The sequence below is a fragment of the Macaca thibetana genome, chromosome 19 (assembly GCF_024542745.1).
Source record: "Macaca thibetana thibetana isolate TM-01 chromosome 19, ASM2454274v1, whole genome shotgun sequence".
Taxonomy (NCBI): Eukaryota; Metazoa; Chordata; class Mammalia; order Primates; family Cercopithecidae; genus Macaca; species Macaca thibetana.
The window spans coordinates 13,234,693-13,259,449 of record NC_065596.1 but is presented as its reverse complement, the minus strand read 5'-3'; the positions used below and the strand labels follow the sequence as shown (position 1 = coordinate 13,259,449).

Sequence of the window (24,757 nt, the reverse complement as noted above, 5' to 3'; positions counted from 1 at the left end):
GGTGCAGTTCTCGGATTCCGCCGCGTGCTCCGTCCGGGGGCCACCCCCTCCCGCCTCTGCCCCCGCCCCTTTGGCCCGCCTCCCGAATTCCATTGGGCGCAGTCCGAACAGGCCACCCTCGAGCCACTCCCCTCATCCAATGGGAGGCGGTGGAGGTGGAGGCCGGCGTCTGGAGGGCGGGGATTGTGTACTAGCTGGGCGGGGATGGCGCGGAAGTCTGAGCCGCACCTCGTCCAGGGCTAGGCGGCTTCATGGTAGCCTTGCGTTCCTCCGCGGTTCCTGTCACAAAGGCGGCGACAAGTCCCGGGTCCCCGGAGCCGCCTCTGCGACATACACGAGTCGCCCTCCGTTCGCCCGGGCCCACCCGGTGAAGGCCCCGGTTTCTGCTGTGCTCTATGGCGAGACCTCCATCCCCACCTTGTCCTGGGGGCCGCCCCCGCCCCGCCAGCCCCGGTCAAGTTCACATAGGGGCCCCCGACCACCCTCAAGGCCTCGGTTCCTTCCAAGGCTGAAACGTTGTCTCAGAATCTACCTCCTTGGTCTGAAGCCGAGATCTTCCGACCCCTTGGGGTGGCCTCGCCTCTTCAGAGGCTGTGAATGGCTTCGGTTCAGCTGTCCAAGTGGCAATTTTTCCTCTGGGTGAAATGGATTCGATTTTAGATTTCCACAGGAGGCTGGTTGGTGCATGATCCTGAGTTAGAGCTTTTTCAGTGGCTTTAAATCAGTTGCAGAGAGAGAGCCTCGCCCTAGACAATAGCTATATGGTCCTTTCCCTCCTGAGAACCAGCCCAACCTAGAAAAGGATTGGGATTGCCTGTTGAACAGAAGGATTGCAGGAAACTTTTTTTTTAATTGGCAAGGGGGGTTGGCTTTGACTGGAGGGAGAGCTTTGAACTGCCTTGAAATTCACGCCATAACTAACACACCGGTTTCCTCTGGGAGGCCAGAGAGGGAGGGAGGGAGGGTGCAGTGAAATACGGATGATTATTCTTTTATTTTTATTTATTTATTTATTTTTTAACTTTTTGTAGAGATGAGGTCTCGCTTTGTTACTCAGGCTGGTCTTGAACTCCTGGCCTCAAGCGATCCTCCTATCTCAGCCTTCCAAAATGTAGGGATTACAGGAGTTAATCACCGCGCCCCACCAGGGATGACGATTATTGCAAACATTCTGCCACCCAGTTTTACAAAAGAAAGAGAGGCACTGAGGCCGGGCGCGGTGGCTCAAGCCTGTAATCCCAGCACTTTGGAAGGCCGAGACGGGTGGATCACGAAGTCAGGAGATCGAGACCATCCTGGTGAACACAGTGAAACCCTGTCTCTACTAAAACTACAAAAAACTAGCCGGGCGAGGTGGCGGGCGCCTCTAGTCCCAGCTACTCGGGAGGCTGAGGCAGGAGAATGGCGTGAACCCGGGAGGCAGAGCTTGCAGTGAGCTGAGATCAGCCACTGCACTCCAGCCTGGGCAACAGAGCGAGACTCCGTCTCAAAAAAAAAAAAAAAAAGAGGCCGGGCGCGGTGGCTCAAGCCTGTAATCCCAGCACTTTGGGAGGCCGAGACGGGCGGATCACGACGTCAGGAGATCGAGACCATCCTGGCTAACACGGTGAAACCCCGTCTCTACTAAAAAATACAAAAAACTAGCCGGGCGAAGTGGCGGGCGCCTGTAGTCCCAGCTACTTGGGAGGCTGAGGCAGGAGAATGGCGTGAACCCGGGAGGCGGAGCTTGCAGTGAGCTGAGATCCGGCCACTGCACTCCAGCCTGGGCGACAGAGCATGACTCCGTCTCAAAAAAAAAAAAAAAAAAAAAAAAAAAAAAAAAAAGAAAGAAAGAGAGGCACTGGATTAACGTGTATTTCACTCACCAATCAACCTCTTCCTTAAGAGAAAATGTTAAGGGAGTCTTAAGCAAGACCTTGTTCGTTCATCACTTTAGCTGTCTCTCCCGCGGGGTGGCTGAGAATGTGATGTTTCTTCTGTTGTCAAGGAGACCACACCCCTGATGTTTCCCTCCAGACTTCTGAGAGCTTGGTGATGTGTGTTTCTAGCACTCCTAGCTGCGGTACCTCACGCTCCAGCTGGCTTCAAGGCATATCCAGGGGGGAGTTTCTTGTCATTTCCTTTACAAAGGGAAGTTGTTGGAATCTGAACACTTAGATCAAAATTAGGCAACAGTGGTGAGCGCAGCTCCAAACATGTTAATGGCTCACCCGAACTTGAGTAAGGGAGTTGTTTGCTTTAGCGAGCCCCAGGGTGATTCCCTTGTCATTTCCGGACATACCTATCTTCCAGGGAACACTGGGAAAAAACAGTGTTTGTTGAGACTGAAAACCTGTAGGGAATTCTCTTCCTCATTCCTGCTCTTATCTGTAGACTTCCTCCCTGATAAGATCCAATTCTAGATGGGTCTGTTGTTGCTTGCTTTGATGGGTGCTTTGATGGACTTTTTTTTTTTTTTTTTTTTTTTGTTTTTGCGGAGCCTCGCTCTGTCACCCAGGCTGGAATGCAATGGCCGGATCTCAGCTCACTGCAAGCTCCGCCTGCCGGGTTCAAGCAATTCTCCTGCCTCAGCCTCCAGAGTAGCTGGGATTATAGGTGCCTGCCACCATGCCCGGCTAATTTTTGTATCTGTGGTAGAGATGAGGGTTCACCATGTTGGCCACGCTGGTCTCGAACTCCTGACCTAGTGATCCACCCGCCTCGGCCTCCCAAAGTGCTGGGATTACAGGCGTGACCCACCCACCATGCCGGCTGATCAACTGATTTCTCATTCATTTTCAGCTGGCTGTGTTCCCTCCAGCCAGGGCATTTTTGTTTGTCTCCCTTTCAAGGAAAGTATTCTAGCTGCAATTGTGGATTTCCTCGTACAACTGTTTTCAGTAGCACGAGGAAAGAAAACATCGAAAGCATTCACCACCTCATTTGTGTGCTGGGGCAAAAAGCAGAAATGTGTATTCTTTCTGTTTCGATAACCTGTTCCTGCCTTGTCACTCGTGACTTGAGAGATCGGAAGCCTAGAGGACTGGAATTTATAGAGATTTTTTTTTTTTGAAACGGAGTCTTGCTCTGTCACCCAGGCTGGAGTGCAGTGGCACGATCACTGCAACCTCTGCCACCCAGGTTCAAGTGATTCTTCTGCCTCAGCCTCCCGAGTAGCTGGGACTACAGGCGCACGCCACCACACCTGGCTAATTTTTGTATTTTTAGTAGAGACGGGGTTTTACCATATTGGCCAGGCTGGCCTCGAACTCCTGACCTCATGATCCGTCTGCCTCAGCCTCCCAGGGTGCTGGGATTAAAGGCATGAGCCACCGCACCCGGCCTTTTGTCTTTTTGTTTTTGGTTTTTTGAGAGGAGCTCAGTGCTTTTTAGGCATCCTTAGCATGAGAAAAATCTGGGGATCCATGCTTCCTTTTTTGTTTTTTGTTTTTTTTTTTAAATGGAGTCTCGCTCTGTCACCCAGGCGATCTCAGCTTATTTCAACTTCCGCCTCGGGGGTTCAAGTGATTCTCGTGTCTCAACCTCCTGGGTAGCTGGGATACAGGCACCCGCCCCCATGCCTGGCTAATTTTGTACTTTTAGTAGAGACAGGGTTTTGCCATGTTGGCCAGGCTGGTCTCGAACTCCTGACCTCGGGTGAGCCGCCCACCTTGGCCTCCCAAAGTGCTGAGATTACAGGCATGAGCCACCACACCTGGCCTAATTCGCTTTTCCTGAAATTCAAATGGTCTAATATGAAAAATGCCAACCTTGCTTGAAAGAATAAGAAAGAGGTGTGGTTTCATTGGGCTGGTCGTGTTTGGAACAGGACTGGCTTTGTCCCCTTGCTTGGGAAGGGCAGCATCTGTGAGGACACCTCCCTGATGTGCTCTCACTCAGTACTATTCTGTTCCTGAGCCGTGTCCCCACTAGCTGGGCCAAGGGAGCTCGTTTTGCAGGCAACTGCTGTCTAGCTGCGCCTGTTGCAGTAAAATCCCCCTTCATTTTTCAAAGGAAGGGTCTTGTCCTGTCACCCAGGCTGAAGTGTGCAGTCATAGCTCACTGCAGCCTCCAGCTTCTGCACCCAACTGATCCTCCTCTCTCAGCCTCCTGAGTAGCTGGGACTACAGGCCTGTGTCACCACTCCCAGCTAAGTTTGTTTATTTATTTGTTCATTTATTGAGACGGAGTTTTGCTCTTGTTGTCCAGGCTGCAGTGCAGTGGCGCGATCTCGGCTCACCGCAACCTCTGCCTCCCGTTTCAAGCGATTCTCCTGCCTCAGCCACCGGAGTAGCTGGGATTACAGGCATGCGCCACCACGCCTGGCTAATTTTGTATTTTTAGTAGAGATGGGGTTTCTCCGTGTTGGTTCAGGCTGTTCTAGAACTCCCAGCCTCAGGTGATCCACCCACCTCGGCCTCCCAAAGTGCTGGGATTATAGGCGCGAGCCACCACACCAGGCCACTCTCGGCTAAGTTTAAATTATTTTTGTTTGTTTGTTTGTTTTTATTTTTTGAGACAGGGTCTCCTGCCCAGGCTGGAGTGCAGATCACTGCAGCCTCCACCTCCCAAGCCTAAGCCATCCTCCCCACTCAGCCTCCCAAGTATCTGGGATTACAGGTGTGTGCCACCATGCCTGGCTAAGTTTTGTATTTTTTGTAGAGATGAGAGTCTCACTATGTTGCCCAGGCTGGTCTCAAACTCCTGGGCTCAAGCAATCCTCCCTCCTCAGTCTCCCTAAGTGCTGGGGAAATCCACTTTTGAAACACTGTCTGGAGAGGTGCCCAGGTGTTAGATCACAGAAATAGGTCATCGTGGGGTCCTCTCATGGGTGCAGTCTTGAGCCACCTGTGGCCAGCAAATATTTGGAGAATAATAGTCAGGGGAGAGCTTGAGGTTCAGGAAAAGATTTTGTTTTTCCTCAGGGAAAGTTTTTTATTGTTCTTTATCCCTCCTTAAAGGACCTTCAGGTGTTACTGACATTCCCAGTCTACCCAGTGCCACATTTAGTTTGTAAGCTGGGCCCTTATACAGAGGTAGGGAGGTGAGAGCATTGGATTAGTGGTCACCAAAGCTGCCGTCACCTAGTGGGGTGATCAGAGACTCCTCCCTTAAGATCTTTATCGCCAACGCCTCTGGCGCAACTTTCCTTTTTATTTATCGCAAACCTCCTGGAATCTCAATTGCTTTTTGCCCACCCGGTGTGTCAGCACAAGAAATGAGTCATTTCCTCCTTTAAGCACAATCGAAATTGAGCTGTGAGTCAGTGGGGTGTGTACAGTATTGTCAAAGCACCTCCAATGAGACATTCCACACAGATCTGTAGTTGGGCAAGATAATTATCAGTTTGTGACCACAACAGATTCCAAAGCTCAACTCATTTTCTTCTCTCTTCCTTCCCTTTTTTCTTTTCTTTTCTTTTTTTTTTTTTTTTTGGACAGAGTCTCGCTCTGTTGCCCAGGCTGGAGTGCAGTGGCACAATCTGGGCTCACTGCAGCCTCTGCCTCCTGGGTTCAAATGATTCTCGTGTTTCAGCCTCCCGAGTAGCTGGGATTACAGGCATTCGGGTTCAAGTGATTCTCCTGCCTCAGCCACCTGAGCAGCTGGGATTACAGGCATGTGCCACCATGCCCAGCTAATTTTTCTATTTTTAGTGGAGACGGGGTTTCACCATGTTGGCCAGGCTGGTCTCGAACTCCTGAACTCAGGTGATCTGCCCACTTTGGCCTCCCAAAGTGCTGAGATTACAAACGTGAGTCACCACGCCCAGCCTGTTCTGTTCTTTAATTCTCAAAACACCCTCTAGGAAGTAGAGATTGCCATTCTCCCCCATTTTACAGCTCAGGAAACTGAGTCCCAGAAGGATTAAGTCAGTTACCCAAGTCGTTCTCATTAAATGACCTGGAAAGCCACTGAAGCCCAGGATTGTCTATCTAACCCCCTTACTACTCTGACTTTCAGGGAGTCTACATGAATGTGCTGGGTCAACTATCAAAGTTGAAATGGATAAAGGGGGCTGGATGCAGTGGCTCATGCCTATAATCCTAGCACTTTGGGAGGCCGAAATGGGTGGGTGGGTTGCTTGAGCCCAGGAGTTTGAGACCAGCCTGGGCAACATAGTGAGACCCCTGTCTCTGCAAAAAATAAAAGCAAAAAGTTGGCCGAGTGTGATGGTGCACCCGTCTAGTTGCAGCTGCTCAGTTAGGCTGAGGCAGGAGGATCGTGTGAACCTGGGAAGTCGAGGCTGCCGTGAGCCTCAGTCATGCCACTGCACTCCAACCTGGGCGACAGACTGAGACCCTGTGTCCAAAAGAAAAGAAAAAAAGACATAGGCCGGGCGCGGTGGCTCAAGCCTGTAATCCCAGCACTTTGGGAGGCCGAGACGGGCGGATCACGAGGTCAGGAGATCGAGACCATCCTGGCTAACACGGTGAAACCCCGTCTCTACTAAAATACAAAAAAAATTGGCCGGGCGAGGTGGCGGGCGCCTGTACTCCCAGCTACTCGGGAGGCTGAGGCAGGAGAATGGCGTAAACCCGGGAGGCGGGGCTTGCAGTGAGCTGAGATCCGGCCACTGCACTCCAGCCTGGGCAACAGAGCTAGACTCCGTCTCAAAAAAAAAAAAAAAAAAAAAAAAAAAAGACATAGATATCCCTTTTAAAGTTAGGTTGTATGTGAATTACCTACAGCTCAGTTTCAACCGTGCTTAAAGGAGGAAATGACTCATTTCTGGCTACACGTCAAATTAGCCCAAAACATAGTGGCTTAAAACAACACATTCATGGTTTCTCAGTTTTTGTGTGTCAGGAATTTGGAAGCAGCACAGCTAGATGGTTCCAGCTCAGGGTCTCTCATGAAGTTGCAATCAAAATATTGGCAGGAGAGGAAAACATATTTTCAGAAGCCGCAGGCATAGGAAGGCTTGGCTGGGGTTGAAGGATCCACTTCCACGACGGGGCACTCAGTGGCTCTTGGCCGGAGGCCTCAGATCCCTGTTGCATGGAGCTCTCCCTCCAGCTGCTTGAGTGGACTCATGACATGCAGCTGGCCTCCCCTGGAGTAAGTTGATCCAACAGTGAGCATGGCCATGAACTAGGCTCAGAAGCCACTTGTTGTCACCTCTACATTTTCCTATCAGAAGTCCAGTGCCACTCCAGGGGACAGGAATTAGGCTCTGCCTTCTGAAAGGATTATCATAGAAGATGCAGTCATATATTCTTTTTTTTTTTTTTTTTTTTTGAGACGGAGTCTCGCTGAGTCGCCCAGGTTGGAGTACAATGGCACGATCTTGGCTCACTGTAAGCTCCGCCTCCTGGGTTCACGCCGTTCTCCTGCCTCAGCCTCCCGAGTAGCTGGGACTACAGGCGCCCACCACCACGCCCGGCTAATTTCCTGTATTTTTAGTAGAGATGGGGTTTCACCGTGGTCTCCATCTCCTGACCTCATGATCCGCCCGCTTTGGCCTCCCAAACTGCTGGGATTACAGGCGTGAGCCACCGTGCCCAGCCTGTTCTTTTTTTTTTTAATTATTCTTATTTTTATTTTGTAGAGATGGGGTCTTGGTATGTTGCCCAGGCCAGTCTAGAACTCCTGAGCTCAAACAATCCTATCTCTGCCTCCCAAAGTGTTGGGATTCAGGCGTGAGCTACTGCACCTGGCAATGTGGTCATAGTTTCTTTTTTTTTTTTTTTTTTTTGAGACAGAGTCTCTGTCGCCCAGGCTGGAGTACAGAGGCATGATCTCGGTTCACTGCAACATCCATCTCCCAGGTTCAAGCGATTCTCCTGCCTCAGCCTCCTGAGTAGCTACAGGCGCCCACCACCACACCCGGCTGATTTTTTTAGTAGAGACGGGGTTTCACCGTGTTAGCCAGGATGGTCTCGATCTCCTGATCTGGTGATCCGCCTGCCTCGGCCTCCCAAAGTGCTGGCTGGGATTACACGTATGAGCCACCACGCCCGGCCTTTCTTTATTTTTTTTTTTTTGTGAGACAGAATCTTGCTCTGTTGCCAGCCTGGAGTGCAGTGGTGTAATCTTGGCTTACTGCAACCTCCACCTCCTGCATTCAAGCAATTCTGCTGCCTCAGCCTCCCAAATACCTGGGACTACAGGCCTGTGCCACCGCCCCTGGCTAATTTTTTGTATTTTTAGTAGAGATGGGGTTTCACCATGTTGGCTAGGATGGTCTCGATCTCCTGACCTGGTGATCCACCCACCTCGGCCTCCCAAAGATTCAACTATCGATCAAAAGTTATCGATGTACATATGTAGCTAGGCACGGTGGCGTGTGCCTGTAGTCCCAGCTACTTGGAAGGGTTAAGGCAGGAGAATCGCTTGAACCTGGGAGGCAGAGGTTACAGTGAGTCAAGATTACACCACTGCACTCCAGTCTGGGCAACAGAACAAGACTCTGTCTCAAAAACAAAACAAAACAAAAAAAACCCTTGTATGTGATTTTCCTGGAGAGCATCTGTTACACCTTCACAAAGATAAAAGGCAGACTTGGCCGGCCGCGGTGGCTCACACCTGTAATCCTAGCACTGAGAGACTGAGGCGGGTGGATCACTTGAGGTCAGGAATTCGAGACCAGCCTGGGCAACATGGTGAAACCCCGTCTCTACAAAAAATACAAAAATTAGCTGGGTGTGGTGGCTGGCACACGCCTGTATTCCCAGCTGCTTGGGAAGCTAAGGCAGGAGAATCACTTGAACCCAGAGGCAGAGGTTTGCAGTGAGCTGAGATCGCACCATTGCACTCAACAGAGTGAGACTCTGTGTCAAAAAGAAAATAAAATTTTTTTTAAAAAGGCAGATTTTTTTTTTCTTCTTGGTCTTATTACCTTATTATAGTAATAATAAGTGCATAGTGCATGCTGAGATAAGCAATCATAATTTGTTATTGCAGCCAGGCACGGTGGCTCCCACCTATAATCCCAGCACTTTGGTCAGGAGTTCAAGGCCAGCCTGGCCAATATAGTGTACTGGGCAGTACAGGTTTTTTTTTGAGATGGAGTTTTTTTTTTTTTTTTTTTTTTTTTTTTTTTGAGACGGAGTCTCACTCTGTCGCCCAGGCTGGAGTGCAGTGACCGGATCTCAGCTCACTGCAAGCTCCGCCTCCTGGGTTTACGCCATTCTCCTGCCTCAGCCTCCCGAGTAGCTGGGACTACAGGCGCTTGCCACCTCGCCTGGCTAGTTTTTTTGTTTTTTTTTTTTGTTTTTTTTTTTTTTGAGACAGAGTCTCGCTCTGTCCCCCGGCTGGAGTGCAGTGGTGCGATCTCGGCTCACTGCAAGCTCCGCCTCCCGGGTTCCTGCCATTCTCCTGCCTCAGCCTCCCAAGTAGCTGGGACTACAGGCACCCGCCACCGCGCCCGGCTAATTTTTTTGTATTTTTTGTAGAGACGGGGTTTCACTGTGGTCTCGATCTCCTGACCTTGTGATCCGCCCCCCTCGGCCTCCCAAAGTGCTGGGATTACAGGCGTGAGCCACTGCGCCCGGCCCGTTTTTTTGTATTTTTTAGTAGAGACGGGGTTTCACCGTGTAGGCCGGGATGGTCTCGATCTCCTGACCTCGTGATCCGCCCGTCTCGGCCTCCCAAAGTGCTGGGATTACAGGCTTGAGCCACCGCGCCCGGCCTTGAGATGGAGTTTTGCTCTTGTTGCCCAGGCTGGAGTGTAATGGTGCCATCTCAGCTCACCATAACCTTTGCTTCCCGGGTTCAAGTGATTCTCCTGCCTTAGCCTCCTGAGTAGCTGGGATTACAGGCATGTGCCACCACACCCAGCTAATTTTGTATTTTTAGTAGAGATGTGGTTTTAGCATGTTGGCGACGCTGGTCTCAAACTCCTAACCTCAGGTGATCTGCCCACCTTGGCCTCCCAAAATGTTGGGATTACAGGCGTGAGCCACCGCGCCCAGCTGCAGTACAGGTTTTTAATATGCGAAATACTCTTCCTTTCTTTATGAACGTGCATGGAAATTCTAATTTGGAATCAACAAAATATGGAGCCCATATTTTGGAATCAACAACATCAGTCTTTGTTGACAAGTGTCTGTCTCTCTTGGGTGTCTTCCTTGTGTCCTCCACTGTATTCTGGGGTTCATAAAATTTCAGTTGTTGTGGTTGCTTAATTTCCTGGGAATCAGACTGTTCCTAATTGGATGATATTTCTGGTTAATTCTATAGTTGGCAGGAAACAGGCACAGGAAACGTGGTCAGTTTCTGATTCTGGCATTGAGTAGACCCTTTCTCCTTTTCCTCTCTCTCAGTGGGCGACAGATGTGAAAGAAACGAGTTCCAGTGCGAAGACGGGAAATGCATCTCCTACAAGTGGGTCTGCGATGGCACCGCTGAGTGCCAGGATGGCTCTGATGAGTCCCAAGAGACGTGCTGTGAGTCCCCTTTGGGCATGATACACTTTTTTTTTTTTTTTTTTAATAGAGACAGGGTTTTGCCATGTTGGCCATGCTGGTCTTGAATTTCTGGTCTCAAGTGATCCTCTGGCCTCGGCCTCCCAAAGTGCTGGGATTACAGGCACCACGCCTGGCCTGTGACACAATTCTTAACCCCTTTTTGATGATGGCAGCTGGAAAAGTGGGCAGGGGATTTTGATGTATCCAATCATTAATTAGGAGGTGGGGAGAGAATGAATTATTGGAGCTTTCCTTAAAGCCATTAAATGGCTTTTTTTCCATTGATGTGAATTTCACATAACATGAAATTAACCAGCTCAGTGGCATTAATACATTTGCAATGCTGTGCTGTGTGGCCACCACCTCTATCTCAGTCCAAAACTTTGCATAACCTAATGTCTTTTTTTTTTTTTTTTTTTTTTTTTTAAAGAGATGGAGTCTAATTCTGTTGCCCAGGCTGGAGTCCAGTGGCACAGTCATACCTCACTGCAGCCTTGACCTCTTGGGCTCAAGCGTGTCTCTTGCCTCGACCTCCCAAAGTATTGGAATTACAGGTGTGAGCCACTGCACTCAGCCTAATGTCCAATTTTTAACAAGCTCCGTTAAATGCCCTCTGTTTTGACCCATAAAGGGGTAGGCTTGGCCGGGCACAATGACTTGTGTCTGTAGTCCCAGCTACTTGGGAGGCTGAGGCAGAAAGGCAAAAAGATTCCTTTATAAAGCCCAGGAGTTTGAGGGCCACCTGGGTGACATGGCTAGACCCCATCTCTAAAAAATAAATAATAAATAAATATTTGTTTTTTTTTTTTTTTGAGACGGAGTCTTAGTCTTGCTGTGTTGCCCAGGCTGGATTGCAGTGGTGCGATCTTGGCTCACTGCAAGCTCTGCCTCCTGAGTTCATGCCATTCTCCTGCCTCAGCCTCCCAAGTAGCTGGGACTACAGGCGCCTGCTACCATGCCCAGTTAATTTTTTTGTATTTTTAGTAGAGACAGCGTTTCACCGTGTTAGCCAGGATGGTCTCAATCTCCTGACCTCGTGATCCACCTGTTTTGGCCTCCCAAAGTGCTGGGATTACAGGCGTGAGCCAATGCGCCCGGCCCATATGTATTTTTTTTTTTTAATGAATGGGAGGCCAGACATGGTGGCTCATGCCTAGAATCCCAGCACTTTGGGAGGCTGAGGTGGGTGGATCACTTGAGGCCATGAGTTTGAGACCAGCCTGGTCAACATGATGAAACTTCATCTCTACTTAAAAAAAAAAAAGTGGGATTGGCATTCTCTTCAAAGTTCTGGGGTTTTCCTTTGCAAAGAGAGAATTGGCGAGGCCAGTGGGTCTTTTGTTTTTTTCTTTTTTTGAGACGGAGTCTCGCTCTGTCGCTCAGGCTGGAGTGCAGTGGCCGGATCTCAGCTCACTGCAAGCTCCGCCTCCCGGGTTCACGCCATTCTCCTGCCTCAGCCTCCTCAGTAGCTGGGACTACAGGCGCCCGCCACCTTGCCCGGCTAGTTTTTTTTTTGTATTTTTTAGTAGAGACGGGGTTTCACCATGTTAGCCAGGATGGTCTCAATCTCCTGACCTTGTGATCCGCCTGTCTCAGCCTCCCAAAGTGCTGGGATTACAGGCTTGAGCCACCGCGCCCGGCCGTCTTTTTTTTTCTGTCTTGTGACGGAGTCTCACTCTGCCACCCAGGCTGGAGTGCAGTGGTGGGATCTCGGCTCACTGCAACCTCCGCCTCCTGGGTTCAAGTGATTCTCCTGCCTCAGCCTCCCAAGTAGCTGGGACTACAGGCACCCACCACCACGCCCAGCTAATTTTTGTATTTTTAGTCGAGACGGGGTTTCACCATGTTGACATGTTGACCAGGCTGGTCTTGAATCCCTGACCTCAGGTGATCTACCCGCCTTGGCCTCCCAAAGTGCTAGGATTACAGGCGTGAGCCACTGTGCTCAGCCTCAGTGGGTCTTTGCTTTGAGTGACAGGTCAATCCTGTCTCTTCTATAGTGTCTGTCACCTGCAAATCCGGGGACTTCAGCTGCGGGGGCCGTGTCAACCGCTGCATTCCTCAGTTCTGGAGGTGTGATGGCGAAGTGGACTGTGAGAACGGATCAGATGAGCAAGACTGTCGTAAGTGTGGCCCTGCCTTTACTATTGAGCCCATCTGGGTCCTGGGGAGTGGTCTGACTGTCTCTACAGGGTCCTGCTTAAGCTGCAAGGCAGCTGCCCTGAACTGGGCTCCATCTCTTGGGGGCTCATACCAAGCCTCTTCTGCCCCTCAAATCCCTCCCTGACCAGGAGGCATTACAGACCAGGGATAGTGCCACCTCTTCGGTTTGTCGCGCACAGTCAGGGACACCATCCCTGCCGAGGGCTGGCCACCTGGCACACACACTGGCAAGCCACTGTGATCCCCAGTGGCCGTGATCCCCGCCCCGTGAGGCTGAACACATAGTGACACTTGCTAGCCACGCCTCAATGACCCAGGTAACGTGAAGGGGAAAAAGCTAGAAAGTTCTGCCAAGGAGGAAGGCCAAGAATCCCAAAGGGAAATGGGCTTTGGAGCTGGGCATCTTCTTGGCTGTCTTAATACAAGTGGCATATCCCAAATCCAAAAACCCGAAATTCAAAGTCTTGAGCACCCAAAATTCTGAAACGTCTTGAGCACTGACATTTAGAAGAAAATGCTTATTGGAGCATTTTGGATTTCGAATTTTTACCATTAAATGTGGAGTCCTAATTAGGAAAAAGCCAGGCTGGTCAAACCAAGGGAAAGCAATAAAAGAAGGCAGATAGAGTCGAGTGCAGTGGCTCACGCCTGTAATCCCAACCCTTTGAGAGGCTGAGGCGGGTGAATCACTTGAGGTCAGAAGTTCAAGACCATCTTGGCCAACATGGTGAAACCCCGTCTCTACTAAAAATACAAAAATTAGCCAGGCATGGTGGTGTGTGCCTGTAATCCCAGCTACTCGGGAGGCTGAGACAGGAGAATCACTTGAACCTGGGAGGCAGAGGTTGCAGTGAGCCAAGATCACACCATTGCACTCCAGCCTGGGGGACAAGAGTGAAAATCTATATCAAAAAAAAAAAAAAAAAGAAGGCTGGGCATGGTGGCTCATGCCTGTAATCCCAGCAGTTTGGGAGGCCGAGGTGGGTGGATCAGGAGGTCAGGAGATCAAGACCATCCTGGCTAACACGGTGAAACCCCTTCTCTACTAAAAATACAAAAAATTAGCTGGGTGTGGTGGCGGGTGTCTGTAGTCCCAGCTACTCGGGAGGCTGAGGCAGGAGAATGGTGTGAACCCAGGAGGTGGAGCTTGCAGTGAACCGAGATGGCACCACTGCACTCCAGACTGGGCAACACAGCGAGACACCGTCTCAAAAAAAAAAGAAGAAGGCAGATAAACTATATAAGTCTGCCTTTCTTCATGGTCCAGAACACATAGCTCTCCTGTGTAAATAACTCCCAATCTTCCTGTGCCCAGGTATCAGCAGACACGTTGGCTGATAGAAAATTGCAGGTTAGCACACTGCAACCTTGGCATCATAGGGACTGCACAACGCCCCCTTCAGCACACAGCACAAGCACCACTCTATAAAATCTCCAGCAAGCAGCCGGGCGCGGTGGCTCACACCTGTAATCCCAGCACTTTGGGAGGCTGAGGCGGGCTGATCATCTGAGGTCAGGAGTTTGAGACCAGCCTGGCCACAATCATAAAACCCTGTCCCTACTAAAAATACACAAAAATGCCGGGCGCGGTGGCTCAAGCCTGTAATCCCAGCACTTTGGGAGGCCGAGACGGGCGGATCACGAGGTCAGGAGATCGAGACCATCCTGGCTAACACGGTGAAACCCCGTCTCTACTAAAAAATACAAAAAAAACTAGCCGGGCGAGGTGGTGGGCGCCTGTAGTCCCAGCTACTTGGGAGGCTGAGGCCGGAGAATGGCGTGAACCCGGGAGGCGGAGCTTGCAGTGAGCTGAGATCCGGCCACTGCACTCCAGCCTGGGTGACAGAGCGAGACTCCGTCTCAAAAAAAAAAAAAAAATACACAAAAATTATCCAGGCATAGTGGCAGGTGCCTGTAGTCCCAGCTACTTGGAAGACTGAGGCAGGAGAATCGCTTGAACCTGGGAGGTGGAGGTTGCGGTGAGCTAAGACCGTGCCATCACACTCCAGCCTGGGGGACAAGAGTGAGACTTCTTCTCAAAAAAAAAAAAAAAATCCCCAGCAAGCCTTTGTCTCCTGGCAGTCAGCTCCTCCCTTGCTGACCTGCTCATTGCTTTCTTGCAAGGTATTTTCCTACTTTCTCGAATAAATCTGCGTTTCTTTACCTACAGCTGCCTTTTTTTTTTTTTTCTTCAATTTTTTGAGACCGAGTCTCACTCTGTTGCCCAGGCTGGAGTTCAGTGGTGCATTCTTGGCTCACTCACCACTGGTCCCAAGCATTTTAGAGAAGTGATACTCAACCCAAAATAAGGACAGGAATTCTATAAATGGTGCCACCGTCTTGCAGTTCTCAGTTTAACAGCTTTACACCTATTAACGCACCAGTCCTCAGAGCAGTGCTGGGAGATGTGTACAGATGAGGAAACTGAGGCACTGAGAGGGCAGTGGTTCAGAGTCCATGGCCCCTGACTGCTCCCCAGCCCGCCTCTCCAGGCGCCTGGCGTTTCTGTGGCAGCGTCCCCGGCTATAGAATGGGCTAGTGTTGGGAGACTTCACGGTGACGGTGGTCACGGCCCATCCATCCCTGCAGCCCCCAAGACATGCTCCCAGGACGAGTTTCGCTGCCACGATGGGAAATGCATCTACCGGCAGTTCGTCTGTGACTCAGACCGGGACTGCTTGGACGGCTCGGACGAGGCCTCCTGCCCGGTGCTTACCTGCGGCCCCGCCAGCTTCCAGTGTAACAGCTCCACCTGCATCCCCCAGCTGTGGGCCTGCGACAACGACCCCGACTGCGAAGATGGCTCGGATGAGTGGCCTCAGCACTGTCAGGGTCTTGAAGTGCCCAAAAGGGACAGTAGCCCCTGCTCGGCCTTCGAGTTCCACTGTCGAAGTGGCGAGTGCATCCACTCTGGCTGGCGCTGTGATGGAGGCCCCGACTGCAAGGACAAGTCTGACGAGGAGAATTGCCGTAAGGACAGGGGCGGGGCCTGGGGCGGGAGCGGGGCCTCCTATCACCTGTCCCTGGGCTCCCCTGGGTGTGGGACATGCGATGATTTAGGTGCTGAAGTGGATTTCGAACAACATGCCAAGAAAGTGGTTCCCATTTCATGTTTTTTTCTTTTCTTTTTTTTTTTTTTTGAGGTGGAGTCTCACTCAGATTTTTTTCGTCTCTAAATTTCCTGCATCCATGAGGCCCCAGGCGATGGTTCCTGTTGGCTTATTGGGAAGTCACTGTTTGGAAGGTGCTGGTTGTTTTTTGTTGTTTGTTTTTGTTTTGAGACGGAGTTTCGCTCTTGTTGCTCAGGCTGCAGTGCAATGGCGCGATCTCGGCTCACTGCAATCTCTGCTTCCCAGGTATAAGTGATTCTCCTGTCTCAGCCTCCCAAGTAGTTTGGATTACAGGCATGCACCACCACGTCCAGCTATTTTTTGTTGTATTTAGTAGAGATGGGGTTTCACCATGGTAGTCAGGCTGGTCGCAAACTCTTGACCTCAGATGATCCATCTGCCTTAGCCTCCCAAAGTGCTGGGATTACAGGCGTGCACTGCCGCATCCAGCCTCTTTTTTTTGAGACGGAGTCTCGCTCTGTTGCCCAGGCTGGAGTGCAGTGGCCGGATCTCGGCTCACTGCAAGCTTCGCCTCCTGGGTTTACGCCATTCTCCTGCCTCAACCTCCCGAGTAGCTGGGACTACAGGCGCCCGCCACCTTGCCCGGCTAGTTTTTTGTATTTTTTAGTAGAGACGGGGTTTTTTTTTTTTTTTTTTTTTTTTTTTTGAGACGGAGTCTCGCTCTGTCGCCCAGCCCAGGCTGGAGTGCAGTGGCGCGATCTCGGCTCACTGCAAGCTCCGCCTCCCAGGTTCACGCCATTCTCCTGCCTCAGCCTCCCGAGTAGCTGGGACTACAGGCGCCCACAACCGCGCCCGGCTAATTTTTTGTAATTTTTAGTAGAGACGGGGTTTCACCGTGGTCTCGATCTCCTGACCTTGTGATCCGCCCGCCTCGGCCTCCCAAAGTGCTGGGATTACAGGTGTGAGCCACCGCGCCCGGCCGAGACGGGGTTTCACCGTGTTAGCCAAGATGGTCTCGATCTCCTGACCTCGTGATCCGCCCGTCTCGGCCTCCCAAAGTGCTGGGATTACAGGCTTGAGCCACTGCGCCCAGCCTCTGGTTGTCTCTTCTTGAGAAAATCAACACACTCTGTCCTGTTTTCCAGCTGTGGCCACCTGTCGCCCTGACGAATTCCAGTGCTCTGATGGAACTTGCATCCATGGCAGCCGGCAGTGTGACCGGGAATATGACTGCAAGGACATGAGCGATGAAGTTGGCTGCATTAACGGTGAGCGCTGGCTATCTGCTTTCCCATCCCCCATTCTCCGTGCCTTACTGCTTGCAAATGATTTGTGAAGCCAGAGGGCACTTCCCTGGTCAACTCTGCACCAGCTGTGTGTCTGTGGGCAAGTGACCTGAGTTCCCAGAGCCTCACTTCCTTTGTTTTTAGATGGAGCCTCACTCTGTCACCCAGGCTGGAGTAGTGTGGCACAATCACAGCTCACGGCAGCCTCTGCCTCTGGGGTTCCAGTGATTCTCCTGCCTCAGCCTCCCGAGTAGCTGAGATTCAAAGCATATGCCACCATGCCAGGCTAATTTTTTGTATTTTTATTAGAGACAGGGTTACACCATGTTGGCCAGGCTGGTCTTGAACTCCTGTCCTCAGGTGATCCACCTGCCTTGGTCTCCCAAAGTGCTGGGATTACAGGTATGAGCCACCACCCCAGGCCTCATTGTTTTGTATTTTTAGTAGAGATGCGGTTTTACCATATTGCCCAGGCTTGTCTCGAACTCCTGGGCTCAAGCGATCTGCCTGCCTCGGCCTCCCAAAGTGCTGGGATTACAGGCGCAAACCTCTGTGCCCGATGCGCTTTCTTAATGAGTCCATTTGCATGCGTTCTTATGTGAATAAACTATTATATGCATGAGCGCCAAGCAGACTGCAGGTCAGACACCTGACCTTCCTCCTTCCTCTCTCTGGCTGTCACAGTGACACTCTGCGAGGGGCCCAACAAGTTCAAGTGTCACAGCGGCGAATGCATCAGCCTGGACAAAGTCTGCAACATGGCTAGAGACTGCCGGGACTGGTCAGATGAACCCATCAAGGAGTGTGGTGAGTCAGGGTGCAGGCGGCTTGCAGAGTTTGTGGGGAGCCAGGAATAGAACTGAGAAATGAGTGCTGTAGGGGTTTGGGAACTCCACGCTGCCCACCCTGTGCAAAGGGCTCCTTTTTTTTATTTTGAGACAGTCTCGCACCGTCTCCCAGGCTAGAGCACAATGGCGTGATCATGGCTCCGTGCAACCTCCACCTACCAGATTCAAGCAATTCTCCTGCCTCAGCCTCCCAAGTAGCTGGGATTACAGGTGAATGCCACCATGCTGTACTGATTTTTGTATTTTTAGTAGAGCTGGGGTATCACCATGTTGGCCGGGCTGGTCTCGAACTCCTGACCTCAAGTGATCCACCCACCTCCTGAAGTGCTGGGATTACAGGCGTGAGCCACCTTGTCCTGGTGAGATTTTGTTTTTTTTTACCAACCCTCTGTAGTGGATGCTGAAAGACCCTATTAGGATAACCGTACAGTACAGAGAACGCAGTGGGAAGTTTTCTCTGTCATATACCAGAGAGGGCCTGGGCACGGCGGCACACTCCTGCAGTCTCAGCTACTCAGAAGCTTGAGGAAGGAGGATCGCTTGGGCCCAGGAGCTGCAGGCTGTAGTGAGCTGTGATCATACCACCACACTTCACTCTGGGCAACAGAGTAAGAAACCCTATCTCTAAAAAAAACCAAATATTTTGGACACTGTGGGCCATACGGTCTCTGGTGCAGTTTCTCAACATGGCTGTTGGGTGAACACCACCACCCACAGAACGCAAACCAATACATGTGGCTGTGGGCCCAGAAAATGTTATTTATGGACACTGAAATTGGAATTCCGTATAACTGTTTTGTGTCACAAAAATGATTTCCCTTTTTATTTTTATTTTTCTTCTCAAGTATTTAAACATGGAAAAGCCATTTTTAGGTCTGGCGGGATGGTTCACGGCTGTGATCCCAGTACTTTGGGAGGTCGAGGCGGGAAGACCACAAGGTCAGGAGATCGAGACCATCCTGGCTAACATAGTGAAACCCCGTCTCTACTAAAAATATAAAAAATTAGCCAGGCGTGGTGCTGCGCGTCTGTAATCCCAGCTGCTCGGGAGGCTGAGGCAGGAGAATTGCTTGAACGCAGGAAGTGGAGGTTGCAGTGAGCCGAGGTCGCACCACTGCACTCCAGCCTGAGCGACGGAGTGAGAGTCCGCCTCAAACAAAAAATCGTTTGCTCATGCAGGTCTTGAACTCCTGGGCTCAAGCTATCTGCCCGCCTTGGTCTCCCAAAGTTCTGGGATTATAGGCATGAGCTACAGCGCCCAGACTTTTGTTGTTTTATATACATATATTTAAACTGCAGCAAAAAACATGTAATATAAAATTTACCGTCTTAAACCTTAGTAAGTGCACAGTTCTGTGCCAGTAGCACATTCACACTGTTGTACAGCATCACAACCACCATCTCCAGAACTCTTTTTTAAAATTTTGTTTGTGATGGAGTCTCACTCTGTCACCCAGGCTGGAGTGCAGTGGTGTGATCTCTGTTCACGGCAACCTCCACCTCCCAGTTTCAAGTTATTCTCCTGCCTCAGCCCCCTGAGTAGCTGGGATTACAGGTGCCCACCACCATGCCTAGCTAAATTTTGAATTTGTAGTAGAGACGGACTAGGTTTCATCATGTTGGCCCGGCTGGTCTCGAACTCCTGACTTCAAGTGATGCTCCCACCTCGACTTCCCAAAGTGCTGGGAATACAGGCATGAGCCACCGCGCCTGGCCCCAGAAATCTTTTATCTTCCCAAACTGAAGCTCTGTCCCCATGAAACACTCACTCCCTATCCCCTCCCCAACTCCTGGCACCTACCATTCTACTTTCTGTCTCTATGATGGCTCTAGGGACCTCCTTTGAGTGGAATCAGACAGCATTTTCCTTTTTTGACTGGCTTATTTCACTGAGCCAAGTGTGGTGGCTCACGCCTGTAATCCCAGAACTTCAGGAGACCAAGGCAGGCAGATCACCTGAGGTCAGGAGTTCGAGACCAGCCTGGCCAAGGTGGTGAAACCCCATCTCTAGTAAAAATACAAAAAATTAGCCGGTTTTGGTGGTGGGTGCCTGTAGTCACAGCTACTTGGGAGGCTGAGGCAGGAGAATCACTTGAACCCAGGAGGCAGAGGTTGCAGTGAACCGAGATCGTGCCATTGCACTCCAGCCTGGGCGACAAGAGTGAAACTCCGTCTAAAAAAAAAAAGAGAGAGAGAGAGAGAAACCCTGTCTCTGCTAAAAAATACAAAAAAATTAGTAGTCGGGCATGGTGGCGCATGCCTGTAGTCCCAGCTACTCGGGAGTCTGAGGTATGAGAATCACTTGAACCCGGGAGGTAGAGGTTGTAGTGAGCCAAGATTGGCAGTGAAGGGATGGGTGGGGGCCTGAGAGTGACCAGTCTGTGTCCCCTGGCCCTGCACAGGGACCAACGAATGCTTGGACAACAACGGTGGCTGTTCCCACATCTGCAACGACCTTAAGATCGGCTACGAATGCCTGTGTCCCGACGGCTTCCAGCTGGTGGCCCAGCGAAGATGCGAAGGTGATTCCTGGGTGGGACTGAGCCCTGGGCCTCCTCTGCACTTCCTGACATGGCGACTAAACCCCTCGTGCCTCAGTTTCCCCATCTGTTAAGTGGGCCTGAAAGCAGTTAGTAGGGCTTCATGAGATTTCACAGACATGGAAAACTATCATTGGCTGGCCAGAGGTTCTTGTCTCTGGGGATTAATAATTAAGAAATTTCGGCCGGGCGCGGTGGCTCAAGCCTGTAATCCCAGCACTTTGGGAGGCCGAGACAGGCGGATCACAAGGTCAGGAGATCGAGACCATCCTGGCTAACACGGTGAAACCCCGTCTCTACTAAAAAATACAAAAAACTAGCCAGGCGAGGTGGCGGGCGCCTGTAGTGCCAGCTACTCGGGAGGCTGAGGCAGGAGAATGGTCTAAACCCAGGAGGCGGAGCTTGCAGTGGGCTGAGATCCGGCCACTGCACCCCAGCCTGGGCGACAGAGCAAGACTCTGTCTCAAAAAAAAAAAAAAAAAAAAAAAAAAAAAGAAATTTCAGGCCGGGCGTGGTGGCTCACGCCTGTAATCCCAACACTTTGGGAGGCCGAGACGGGCGGATCACCTGAGGTCGGGAGTTCGATACCAGCCTTACCAACATGGAGAAACCCCGTCTCTACTAAAAATACAAAATTAGCTGGGCGTGGTGGCTCACGCCTGTAATCCCAGCTACTCGGGAGGCTGAGGCAGGAGAATCACTTGAACCTGGGAGGCGGAGGTTGCGGTGAGCTGAGATTGTGACATTGCACTCCAACCTGGGCAACAAGAGTGAAACTCTGTCAAAAAAAAAAAAAAAAGAGAGAAATTTCAGCTGATACAGCTTCACACTCTTGGTTGGGTTCCTGTGGTGAGTGGTGAGGTCACATCATGGCTGGGGATGACACCTGGCTGTTTCCTTGATTACATCCTTTGAGAGGCCAGGCTGTCCCCTGGCTGCCTTCGAAGATATGGGTTTTGGCCTGGGTCCCATTGCTCCGTTTCTAGCCATTGGGGAGGAGTCCCCCCACCAAGCCTCTTTCTCTGCCTCCCAGATATCGATGAGTGTCAGGATCCCGACACCTGCAGCCAGCTCTGCGTGAACCTGGAGGGGAGCTACAAGTGCCAGTGTGAGGAAGGCTTCCAGCTGGACCCCCACACCAAGGCCTGCAAAGCTGTGGGTGAGCATGGGAAGGCAGCGGGTGGGGGCGGCCTCACCCCTTGCAGGCAGAAACGGTGAGGAGTTTCATCATCTGAACTTTGCACAGACTCATATCCCCTGGCCAGGAGGCTGTTTGCTCCCAAGGGCTCTGGCAGCAGAGTCCGCTGCCCTGTTAGGACTTGGGCTTGCCAGGGGCATGACTGCATAAAACCTAGTTTCTAGGAATATCCAGTTAACAAAACCCTTAGCCCTGCTGATGGATCAGGAACCAGCTTTCCTTTCAGGGACAACCTGGGGAGTGATTTCAAGGGGTTAAAGAAAAAATTAGCCAGGTGTGGTGCCGCACACCTGTGGTCCTGGCTACTCTGGAGGCTGAGGCAGGAGGATCGCTTGAGGCTACTCGGGAGGCTGAGGCGGGAGGATCGCTTGAGGCCAGGAGGATTGGTTCATCCTCCCATGTCGGCCTCCGGAGTAGCCAGGACCTCAGGTGCATGCCACCATGCCCAGCTAATTTTCATACTTTTAGTAAAGACAGGGTTTCACCATGTTGGCCATGCTAGTCTCGAATTCCTGAACCCAAGTGATCCTCCTGCCTTGGCCTCCCAAAGTGCTAGGATTACAGACACCACACCTGGCTATTATTGTTTTTTAGAGACAGGGTCTTGCTCTGTCTTCCAGCCTGTAGTGCAGTGCAGCCTCCATCATAGCTCACTGCAGCGACCTCCTGGGTTCACACGATCCTGCTACCTCAGCCTCTGGAGTAGCTGGGACTACTGGCATGTGCCACCATACCTGGGTAATTTTTTTTTTTTTTTTTTTTTTGGTTTTTTTTGAGACAGAGTCTCAGTCACCCAGGCTGGAATGTGGAATGTAGTGGCACGATCTTGGCTCACTGCAATCTCCACATCCCAGGTTCAAGCAATTCTCCTGCCTCACCCTTCCAAGTATCTGGGATTACAGGTTCCCATTACCAAATGTGGCTAGTTTTTGTACGTTTAGTAGAGACGGGGTTTCTTTTTTTTTTTTTTTTTGAGACGGAGTCTTTGCTCTGTCACCCAGGCTGGAGTGCAGTGGTGCGAACTCGGCTCACTACAACCTCCACCTCCTGGGTTTATGCCATTCTCCTGCCTCAGCCTCCCGAGTAGCTGGGACTACAGGCGCCCACCACCACGCCCGGCTAGTTTTTTGTACTTTTAGTAGATACGGGGTTTCACCGTGTTAGCCAGGATGGTCTCGATCTCCTGACCTTGTGATCCGCCCATCTCGGCCTCCCAAAGTGCTGGGATTACAGGCGTGAGCCACCGCGCCCGGCCAGAGACGGGGTTTCACCACATTGGTCAGGCTGGTCTCAAACTCCTGACATAAAGTGATTCGCCCACCTCAGCCTCCCAAAGTGCTGGGATTACAGGCTTGAGCCACCGTGCCCGGCCAAAGTTTTTTTTTTTTTTTTGTGGCAATAAAGTCTCATTGTGTTACCCAGGCTAGCCTTACACTCCCAGAAAAAGTGATCCTCCTCCCTCAGCCTCCTAAAGTGCTGGGATTACAGGCGGGCTCCACTGTGCCTGTTCCCATCAGGAAGTTCTTTTCCACCCTGTTTTTCTGGGTGCCTCCTCTGGCTCAGCTGCACCCTGCAGGGTGACACGAGGGGACGGGGAGGCACTCTCGGTTCCATCGCCGGGTTTCCTCTGCCCCCCTGACCTTGCTCCCCGGGTCCCCAGGCTCCATCGCCTATCTCATCTTCACCAACCGGCACGAGGTCAGGAAGATGACGCTGGACCGGAGTGAGTACACCAGCCTCATCCCCAACCTGAGGAATGTGGTCGCTCTGGACACGGAGGTGGCCAGCAATAGAATCTATTGGTCCGACCTGTCCCAGAGAATGATCTACAGGTGAGCGTCGCCCCTGCCTGCAGCCTTGGCCCACAGATGAGATGAGGGCTACCGGCCCTGACGCCCTCCTCTCCTCCTGCCTCAGCACCCAGCTTGACAGAGCCCACAGCGTCTCCTCCTACGACACCGTCATCAGCAGGGACCTCCAGGCCCCCGACGGGCTGGCTGTGGACTGGATCCACAGCAACATCTACTGGACCGACTCTGTCCTGGGCACTGTCTCCGTTGCGGATACCAAGGGTGTGAAGAGGAAAACGTTATTCAGAGAGAACGGCTCTAAGCCAAGGGCCATCGTGGTGGATCCTGTTCATGGGTGCGTATCTACGACGCTGAGTGGTGCATAGGGAAGGGAGGGAGCAGGAAGGGGCTTCAGGAACTGGTTAATGGGCTGGGCATCGTGGCTCAAAGTGCCTGTAATCCCAGCACTTTGGGAGGCTGAGGAGGGTGGATCATCTGAGGTCAAGAGTTCAAGACCAGCCTGACCAACGTGGTGAAACCTCATCTCTACTAAAAATACAAAAATTAGCCGGGTGTGGTGACGTGCACCTGTAATCCCAGCTGCTCGGGAGGCTGAGGTGGGAGAATCACTTGAACCCAGGAGGCGGAGGTTGCAGTGAGCCGAGACAGCCCTGCTGCACTCCAGCCTGGGTGACAGAGCGAGACTCCGTCTCAAACAAACAAACAAAAAAAGAACTGGTTAGTGGTTAGTGGTTAGTGGTTAGTGGCTAGGCCCCAGAATGGTATCTTCCAAGCCCGTGGTTGACTCAGCAGCTCCTGGGACAAGGCACTCTGACCTGTGTCCCCTGGCAGGAAGCATCGCCCCTGCCGCCTGCCTGGCGTACCCTGTACCTGTCAGGCGACATCTGCCACCTGAGCACGTGAGAGGTGGCACCTCAGTTTCAGTGAGGCGCTGACAAGCTGGGATGCACACCGTCCTCACAGCCACCATCAGGAGGTGAATGTTCGGTCTCGGGCAGAGATCACTGGAGAAGGCACACTCGGTGTCCGGCAGGGGAAAGCAGGGAAGACAGCATCATTTAGATGGAACAGAACTTGCCTGCGGGGGAAGGTGGGCCCGCTAGGGCCAGCGTCCCTTTTTATTTTTATTTATTTATTATTATTATTATTATTATTATTATTTTTTTTTTTTTTTTGACAGAGTCCCGCTCTGTCGCCCAGGCTGGAGTGCAGTGGCCAGATCTCAGCTCACTGGAAGCTCCGCCTCCTGGGTTCACGCCCGTTCTCCTGCCTCAGCCTCCCGAGTAGCTGGGACTACAGGCGCCCGCCACCTCGCCCGGCTAGTTTTTTTTGTATTTTTTAGTAGAGACGGGGTTTCACCGTGTTAGCCAGGATGGTCTCGATCTCCTGACCTCGTGATCCGCCCGTCTCGGCCTCCCAAAGTGCTGGGATTACAGGCTTGAGCCACCACGC

General features: G+C 51.6%; 1 protein-coding gene across 2 annotated transcripts in view; it reads left to right on the top strand.

The window, feature by feature from the left end:
• LDLR (low density lipoprotein receptor) overlaps positions 1–24,757 on the top strand; it is a 45,693-nt gene that overhangs the window by 1,979 nt on the left and 18,957 nt on the right. For both annotated transcript variants that reach the window (XM_050770164.1, XM_050770165.1), the window contains exons 2-10: positions 10,245–10,367; positions 12,389–12,511; positions 15,141–15,521; positions 16,768–16,890; positions 17,593–17,715; positions 20,159–20,278; positions 21,330–21,455; positions 23,155–23,326; positions 23,412–23,639. In XM_050770164.1, the coding sequence (XP_050626121.1) occupies positions 10,245–10,367; positions 12,389–12,511; positions 15,141–15,521; positions 16,768–16,890; positions 17,593–17,715; positions 20,159–20,278; positions 21,330–21,455; positions 23,155–23,326; positions 23,412–23,639 (1,519 nt within the window). The remainder of the gene's footprint in view (positions 1–10,244; positions 10,368–12,388; positions 12,512–15,140; positions 15,522–16,767; positions 16,891–17,592; positions 17,716–20,158; positions 20,279–21,329; positions 21,456–23,154; positions 23,327–23,411; positions 23,640–24,757) is intronic.